The 9389-nt window shown below is 39.4% G+C and overlaps 1 protein-coding gene across 2 annotated transcripts in view; it reads left to right on the top strand.

The window, feature by feature from the left end:
• Positions 1-9164, top strand: part of XRN2 (5'-3' exoribonuclease 2) — a 79519-nt gene extending 70355 nt beyond the window's left edge. For both annotated transcript variants that reach the window (XM_024750783.1, XM_024750784.1), the window contains exons 28-30: positions 1016-1079; positions 6146-6284; positions 8626-9164. In XM_024750783.1, coding sequence (XP_024606551.1) covers positions 1016-1079; positions 6146-6284; positions 8626-8691 — 269 coding nt within the window. In that variant the 3' untranslated portion in view covers positions 8692-9164. The remainder of the gene's footprint in view (positions 1-1015; positions 1080-6145; positions 6285-8625) is intronic.
• The last annotated feature ends 225 nt before the right edge of the window (positions 9165-9389 follow it).

Raw genomic sequence — 9389 nt, 5'->3', positions numbered from 1 at the left:
TTCTTTTTCCCCCCCCCCCCCCCCCCACCCCCCAAGTAAACCCAGATTGCATTTTTTTGGTTGGTAACCAGAGATAAGCTTTCATTTCTTCTTTCCTTTAAGAAAGTAATTTCGAAAAGCATGTTTCTAGTTTGTGTTTCCATTAAAATGTGAGCCTGAATACATTATGGTAAGCCTTGTTGTCCTTGGGCCTTGGGAGTCTGGAGGAGGTTACTGTCCTCACGCGGAGACCTCATTAGACAACTCCTGGAACAGCTGTTTTAATTAGGTCACATTTAGACCCTGCCGGAAGGTGGCTGAGATGACTGAGACTGGGGACTGGAATGGTGGTTGGTTGATACCAACCTGCTGACTGTGCTGGGGGTGCCCTTCATCCCATTTACACAGAGGACCAGCAGCCACTTAACTATTCCTTGTAATTCGTTCGATGTTCCCAGCTTAGCTTCTGTTAGGGGAAGAGGTTTGACTCTCAGAAAACAATAGGGAAGTGGGCAGTCCCTTTATGAACACGTCTTCTGACCTGTGTTCGAGAGATTGTGTACTGTCTGCTTCATGTTAGCACAGCTAGGCAAGTCAGCGTTCTTTCCAGTTTACACATTTCGGGGGCAAATTTTAGGATTTCTATTAAAGTTACTATTCGTTCAGTTTGTATTTACGGATAAAACCAAAATACCATCGTTTTGCACAGCGTTTAAAATATAAATGTAAAACACATGTATAGCTTTATATACACAGATAGTGAGGGAGAGAGAAACGTGAGTTTAATGACCAAGGCTTCTAAAACTATGTTTTGTTACCAAAGGAGAAATAATTTAACAGATTTACTGACCCTGTTGGTTTCATATCTTTTTACATTTCCAGGGTGTGTAATTATGCCAGTTATTTAATTTATATTCAGTCTCAACTTTTTTCAAGAATTTTTAATTATAATATATGTGGGTAGCTGAATAGTGATTACTTTTCAAAAAAAAAAAAAAAAAATCTCCTGTTCACCCCTTTCCTGTTTATCTTCCAGATATGAGGCCCCAGGATTCCTGGCGAGGTCCTCCTCCCCTTTTCCAGCAGCAAAGATTTGACAGGTAATGTTAAAGCAAATATGACTTTTCAGTAACTTTTCACATCAGCATTTGAAGTTTGGGCTTTCTCTGTGGTATGAAATATACTTTCTTCCCTCTAAATAGTTTCTCTTGTGCCCTTTCTTTAGGAAAATAGATGGTTAACATGTTGAGGTAAAAGATTCATGCCTGTATACTTTCCTGCTTTTCTTGGTTCTTGGCCTTTATTTTATTGATGCTTTTGAGGTGCCCTGAAAAATGCAGCACAGAGAGCTTAAAGCTGTATTAGGTTTCGGTCGGGCTAAACAAATTTCTTTTGAGAAGTGTTGTGCAGCTTAATGAGGCATAACTAATGGAGTTCCACTTTCATCATTTCTGTGCCGGCGGCGCAGCGTCAGCACAGGCCAACCATTGATTCTTGCTGCAAACCTCTTGAAGTCCTAATCAGCTTCTTTGGTACAACTTTTTCAGGGCTGACAGGCCTATTGTAGTGCAGTGTCACTGTAGGTCAGTTGTTATTAGTTGCCACTGAAAACAGTTTCTTTAACTACTTAAGACTGAACTGAATTAAATGCAGAAGGGACTCAGAAGAGGATTATGGGATCTGCAGTCTAATAAGTACCACGGACGAGGAGGAATGTGACATGGTTTAATAACAAGGGATGTTTGACATGTGTTCTTTCATTGATAAGTTGTGCTCTCCGAAGTCAGGTGGTCTCTGCACGACAAGGCAGCCGGGCGTGTTATGAATAATTATATTAACATCTGAAGAATAATTTTTTAAGGGCAGCTTTAAAGTCTGTCGTCTCATGCTGGTCTTGCCAGCACCAGTAAATGCTAAGACGAGTTTAAGCCCCCACGTAGTACGGCTTCCTTCTTTGCCTTCCCCAGTTCTGATCTGTTTTGTTTGCCTCTCTTCTGCCGTTTTAGTAGTCTGAGCTGTTCACATCTGAAATGAATGAAGTGTTGTTATTTGAACAGGGTTATAACCTCTACCCCCTTTAAGAAAGGTCTTTCTTTAGAGACTCCAAAACCTCATTTCATTATTTTCTTCAAGAAGATAAAAGAAATTATGTTATTCAATTGTTTATTAATAGTATCAGCTACTTAGTGCAAGCTGCATTTTAATTTAAAATAACTGCTACGCCTGTGTTTATGTTTTGTTTTCAGTATAAGTGCTCAAGGCACATGGTATGTACCACTTCAGCATCCTCAGAGTAGCACCCTTGTCAAACAGATTAAATGAGTGAGGGGTAAATTTTTTCTAAATTACATATTATCACATTCACACTGATCTCATTTTAATAACTGTCTTTCTCCATTACGTTTGTCAAGTTTGATCTTAAGATTTGGTTTCTCCACTTTGTTGCTTGCCTTTCTCCCATATTATTAATAATCGCCAGTATTATCATGTGCTTAGGAAGTGCCAGCACTGTGCTAACATGCTTTTAGAAACGTGAATTCACTTATTCCTCTTAGCGACCCTTTGAAGTGGATGTTGTTATTTTTACAGATGAGGAAACTGAGGCACACAATTCAGTAGCTTATCTGAGGTCTCTCTTCCTCACCATCCTTTACTAAGAAACTTTTCACTCAAGCGAAACTCATCAGAAAACTGACTCTAAGCATCATATTCCATAATGCCGCAGGGACTTCATAGAAGAAAAGGAGCCCCTTCCACTTCCAAGGCACCCTTTCTTCAGTCCTAAAGCTTTCCTTCCCTCTACACATTGTTTCCCTAAGATTATCACCTTGTGTCCTGATATCCATCATTTTTTTTTGTTCTGCCCTAGCCAAGTTGGTATCTTCTGGACTGACTCTGTGAACCCAACAGATCTGGGACATATTTTGTGGATGTTTTTGGTTTAGTTTTAGTCAGAAACTAAAATCATGCTGTAGAGCGGAAGTTACGTGTGAGCGTAATATAATTCTTTCTTATGTCTTAAATCATGGTCGTTTAAGACACACACCATTTATTCATAAAGAAAACAAAGTTTGAATTCAGCCTCCTAAACTTCTCTATTAGCCAGCCTCTTAGCAAATACAGTACATCACTCGTTGCTATAGCACGTGTCAGTCTAACCTTTCTGACCTTACAAGACATAGAGGAGAAAATACAAACTCATAGTCACTTTGACTTTGCTGAGATGTCACAACTGGTAAGTAGAATTCTTCCTAGAACCAGGTTTTACTGATCATTAGTTCAGTACTTTTCCACTGCACAGTTTTGAGTGTTTGGTTGAAAACCCTATTAGAGAAGAAAATTGTGAGTGTACTTTTTTTTTTTAATAAACTACACTGTTTCTTGAATTAATTCCTACTTTGAAATAGTATATATAATTCATATATTCATTTCACTTAAAAATACACTGGGCGCATCCCTGCCCCCACCTTCTTCTCCCCACACAGAGACAACCTAGCGATCGTTGTGTTGATGGTGAGTGAGGTCCAGCATGTGCCTCCTCCTCACCTGAGTTTCTGCCCCGTTGTCTGTGTCTTTGCCGGCGGAGCATTCTCTTGTCTGGCCGTATGCAAGGTTTTTTTATCCATTTAGTTTTTAACTTAAATGGGTGCTAAGCTCAAAGCTGATTTGCCACATTACACACAGACACACAAACACACAGACACACACACACACACACACACACACACACACACACACACACACACAGACACATAAAGATACCCCAGTGGTAGTATGTAGTTATGTCACATTACCAGCTACTTTGCAGAGCAGTAATTTGGAAACTTAAGAATATTGTTGCCATTCACGATGCCAAATGCCTCAGTTAAGTTGCCTCAATCGATGGCTACTGATTTTTAAAAGTTAAAATGTGTCAGCCTCAGCGCTTCCATCCCAGACTTAAAATGTATTTTCCAGGGTAAATTTCAGTTTGTAAGTATTTGCAAACTAATATAATTAGCACAGTGTAGAAAAATGATAAACTTGTGTAAAATAAAGACCTTTCTGCCACTTACAAGCAAAAAAGAGAGTAGTACATGTCCCTCTTACTTGCTCTTTCCATTTAATTTTAATTAAATTATTTTTATAAATATTATTTTTGTCAAAAACAGTTCAAGTAATCATTTCAAACAAAAAGGAGAACTTTGTGCTTTTAAATTGTGGCTTTGTTCCTAACCTATTTTTAAATCATAAAATAATGTAAAATTGCATTCATAATGTATTTCATCCATACCAGCAGATTTTCCTGAAACTCAGTTGAGTGAGTTTTAGCATTATAAAATGTAAAGAAAAAATGATCACAGTTAATACAATGTGTGAGTTGCACTTAACGCAGGTGGGTTTTGCATGCTCAGTTTTGATGAGCCTCCTTGGTCACAGCACAAACCTCAACCCCTCAGTCCTGCAGAGAGTGGAAGAGACCATATGTTCTCTACATATGGAGCTGTTCTTGCTAAATAGATGAGGCCTTCTCACTAAAATATAGTTGTATTAATGAATCCAAAAAATAATTAAAAGCCCTGAATATATGCATATTCTTTCTGAGGTACAGATTTTTCATTTTATTTTGACTCACAGAAAATTATATTACTAGAGTCCTGATTTCACCACGAACTGTGAAGAATAGCACTGGCCTTTCTAGAGTTCTTAAAAGAGCTGTTCTTAGAGCCATCACACAAAAATAATTATCTTTGGTGTTTGAAAAACAATACAAAACAAAACAGGCAAGCTCCAAGTGAAGGGGGAGGAGAGTGGGGGGTAGAGAGGATGGATTCAAGCTTGAATAGCTGTGAGAAGAATGCATTACCCAGTGAGCCCAGCTTTGAGCTTTTCCCCCTAAGACCTAGGAAGTGAAATTCATAAGCTGACCAGTTATAGCTAATACCAGCTAGTCAGTGCTTTAGCAGATTTAAAGTTTGCTTATAATTCCTCCCAACATCTGTAATGGCCCCAAAGCTTCGAATGCTAAAATATACTGGAGAATTTTGCTACTGTTTATTCTTTGTAGTGACTGTTCTATAAACTGGAAGTTGAGGAAAATACCTCAAGAAAGTTATGTCATACATGGTGATTGCTTTTAGAGGGTAATCTTTGCTACATTGTTGATGTGACAGTTTTAAATTGTTATGATTTAATGCATCATACCTGTTGCTTTGTATCTGCAAAGTTAAAATAGGCACTTGAAGACAATTAAAACATTTCTTTTGACCATAATCTGGGCCAGCAAACTGGGTTATAATAGCTGTTGAATCTGTGTTCCCATGTAAACTGTACACCAAATGCCCGTCAGCCCATGCCAATTAGTGCTCACGTTGCTAGGTCACCGTGGTCAATTGAAAGCTGCATCAATGGAACTTGAAAAGGTTTCCTCCTGATCAGACCTTCTGACATATTGAGCAGAATAATGGATGGGAAAAAACAGCCAAGTCCCCTAACCTAGATTCAAAATACTCAGCAGTAAGAATTCATTTGCAGTGTGCAATTAACTAGAAAGAATGGACTCCAAGACCCAGCCTGGACATTTTTAAAATAAAGCCTCATTCTCCTGGCTTGTACATGTTTACTCTTTGGATAGCATCTTATTATTATTATTTTTTTTTTTGCGGTACATGGGCCTCCCACTGTTGTGGCCTCTCCCGTTGCGGAGCACAGGCTCCGGACGCGCAGGCTCAGCAGCCATGGCTCATGGGCCCAGCCGCTCGGCGGCACGTGGGATCTTCCCGGACCGGGGCATGAACCCGTGTCCCCTGCATTGGCCGGCGGACTCTCAACCACAGCGCCACCAGGGAAGCCCTGGATAGCATCTTGAAATGTAGCCAACTTGGTGATCTTGGGCCCAAAACTTTAAGTGACTAAAAAGGAAACTTGACAATTGAAGGTGAACAAAATTTTTTTTAAGTCAGACCTTTCTGATTCAATTGAGTTTAAACATCCTTTTAAATAAATGCTGATACTTCCTGAAACATGTTAAACAACACTCACTGTGAGAGACATAAAGGCCACTCTGATACGACATATCCCCTACGACAAATCCAGGCAGATTGGATTCTCCTCAGATTTGGAGATGATGATACCTGCCAGATTTTAGGCTTCTGACTTTTAATGCAAACATGATGCTTTTCCACAGAGGCGTTGGGGCCGAACCTCTGCTGCCATGGAACCGGATGCTCCAAACCCCAAACGCAGCCTTCCAGCCAAACCAGTACCAGATGCTTGCCAGGCCGGGCGGGTATGCACCCAGACGTGATGATCGCGGCGGGAGACAGGTGATGCAGCGGGGACTGTGGCATGGAAAGCTTACTGCTCACTTTGAATGGAACCATGCCTCTTGGGACTCCATGGTTTGGTTTGGTTTTGGTTTTGGTTTCCTTAAACATCTGTGGATAAGTTACTGATAGAGTAGCTCAGTCGAACTTGGATCCCTCATTAAAAATGTATATGGGGCGAGTATCTGCCTCACTAAATAGGTTATCCTTTGATGATGCTGAAGAATTTTCAGACCAAAAGCCCCTTTAATCACAGCAATCTGATATTTAGCACAAATATGGTCTGTCACCAAAACATGTTTATCCTTAGGGTATTGCTTTTTAGTTTCATAGAAACTAGATCTCTCAAAATAAATGGTAATGTTCTAGAAGCTGAAAGTAATATTTCACCTTTTCAGCTGTTATCTTTATTCCTCTTGGGAGTTTTCTGTCTTGATTCATCTGTTCTCTATCTTCATGGAAAGAAATCTTTCCTATCTAATTTCCCACTTTTTTTTTTAAACTAAATTTAAAGAGCTATACATTGAGTGAGTATAGTAATTCCTAGACAAATTCAGTAAATGTAAGCTTTATTTCCTTCTCTTTATAGCATCCACTTTTAGCAACATTTAAGCCTGAGGTCTGTTTGCCTCAGTCTGTTTGTCCCCCAGCCATTTGACACCCTGGCCAGTATTTACATGCTCTTTAATCAAACGCTTGCCAGAGAACAGGATCTGAATGCCGTGATTCAGAGTGTGTGCTATTCCTGGAGTTGGCACCTGTGGTGATGTGAAGTGGTTTTTAAATTGCTTACCTGGTGTCGCCTACAGCCTTTTGCAGTGCTTCGAATATTAATTTTCTAACTCAGGTTCTTGCCATGTGTCCCTTTGTTCTGCCAGCTGAGAAAAATCTTCTGCCAGCTAAGAAAAATCTTTTTTTTCCACGCTTTTTTGGTGTATTCTTACAAGTCTCAGTTCACTTTACAAGAAAGTAATCATCTTGTCTTTTGAGAGAATTTTGTTACAGTTCTTTAGAATCAATTTGTAGAATATGACTTTGCATACTCTCAGCCCGAGATCTCTACAGATGCTATTGGTAGGTTCCGTAGGTTGAGACTGTTCATGCTGCTAGTGTCGAGGGGACACTGGGCCACCTAAATGATGAATATTTTTGAAAGGAAGGCACACTTGCAACTAGAAGAAGTTCTGGAGGAAGTTTAGTCCAGTCACCTCATTTTTCCAAGTCAGGAGTCGAAAGCTTAACCCTCCTGCCTCTGGGTTGGGCAGCAGAGCTGGGGACGCCTGTGACTTCAGACCCCAGTTCAGCGCCTCCCCTGCCTCCTTTAGGGGAGCCCGTCCCTTTAAAGGAGCTTTCTGCTGTTACACGAGGTAAAATTCTTATTCACTTAGGAGATGCAAACTGGTTGTACATTATAATTCTTTTAGGACCTTTTGGAAATACATTTCTTTCTTAAGTCTTTTTTCTGTGGAGATTTTTTTTTAATTAAATCAGAATTTTGAAGCGCTATTAAATTGTAGAAGTTTATTGTTAAAAGCAGTAAAATTATGACTTCATTATATTTTTAGTGGAGTTCATATGACTAAACAAGTCCTTAGCCTACATTATGACCTTGAAGGACTACACATATTCATGTTATAATTTAAACTAGTGAAGCGCTCTGAGTGGCAACATGGGGAAGGGGGTCCATTTCAGAATCCTCCGTAGAAAGGGAATTGTGATGGGAGACACGTCACATTTACCTTCAGGTTGTACAGAAATGTTATTTGCAAGCATATTAGGAACTGTTATGAATATTGCCAGTAATTGATTATGTAATAACCTAATGTGGTACACTATTATTTATAGCTAAACAAACAAAAAACCCTAAAATGAATAGTTCATTAGGCCTCAACTGATGCAGCAAGCGCCTGCCTTTGTTAAGCAAAACGACTTTCCTAGTATATAATATGTGTGTGTGAAGATGATGTGGGCACCTTACCACAGTGTGGCTTGAATTATGAGCTGGGGAGGGGGTGGTAGGGAGAATTGAGAATGACAAGTGTTTTACACAGGACACTTAACTATCCTTCGTTTGTGTGCATTTTAAGGAATTTCTCAAGCGCTTGTTAAGGCTTGTTTGGTTAGTTATCAGTGATAGCATTTATGCTGATGTCCCACTTTGCATGCAGCTTTCTATGAAGCTGCAGACCAAAAGCACCCGTTTAAGGAGACCTTCCATGTGATATACCTGTAAGACATATTCACCTTCTTTATAGTGTGTTTTTCCACAGAGAAGTAAGATTAGTTTCTTTGCAGGAGTGTTAATCCAGAAGATAAACTCTCTCTTTTGCTCTTTTTTCAGGGATATCCCAGAGAAGGAAGGAAATACCCTTTGCCACCACCTTCAGGAAGATACAGTTGGAATTAGGCTTTTGTAAAGCTTTCCCAAATCCTTTCATCATTCTACAGTTTTATGCTATTTGTGGAAAGATTTCTTTCTCAAGTAGTAGTTTTTAATAAAACTACAGTACTTTGTGTATTTCTTTTAACTGTGTATATTTCTACTGATCCGATCTCACTGTTTTATGTTGCTTTCCAAAGATGTGTGTTGCATAATACAGTGGATCTGAATTTATTATTGCTTGTAAAACACATTTGATGGAACAGGAATACTGGTTTTTCATTATGTTCAAAAATGAAACCAGCTGTGGATTTCAAAACACAGTGGTATTCTAGATCATCTAAGATCCATGCTGATTTTTAATGCACAATTAGGTATGAACTCTTGAGCTGGAACTCTCAGCTAACTAGAGTGTATATTGTTCAGTATTTCTTTGGGAAGATTTCATTAATGTACTTGTCATATGGAAATTTCTGGACTTTAGTAAAAAAAAAAAAAAACAAAAAAAATTAAAACCCTGGTCTCTTGTTTTTCTTTTACAGTATTTAAACTTTGAAAATCTTGGCCAAGCATGTGTTTTTTTTGTTGTTTTTAATTTTTTATTTTTTTTTTTGCGGTACACGGGCCTCTCACTGTTGTGGCCTCTCCCGTTGTGGAGCACAGGCTCCGGACGCGCAGGCTCAGCGGCCATGGCTCATGGGCCCAGCCGCTCCGTGGCATGTGGG

Source organism: Neophocaena asiaeorientalis, unplaced genomic scaffold (genome assembly GCF_003031525.2).
Source record: "Neophocaena asiaeorientalis asiaeorientalis breed wild unplaced genomic scaffold, Neophocaena_asiaeorientalis_V1.1 scaffold567, whole genome shotgun sequence".
Lineage (NCBI taxonomy): Eukaryota > Metazoa > Chordata > Mammalia > Artiodactyla > Phocoenidae > Neophocaena > Neophocaena asiaeorientalis.
The sequence above is the reverse complement of the archived record's forward strand: the minus strand, read 5'-3'. Positions and strand labels throughout refer to the sequence as shown.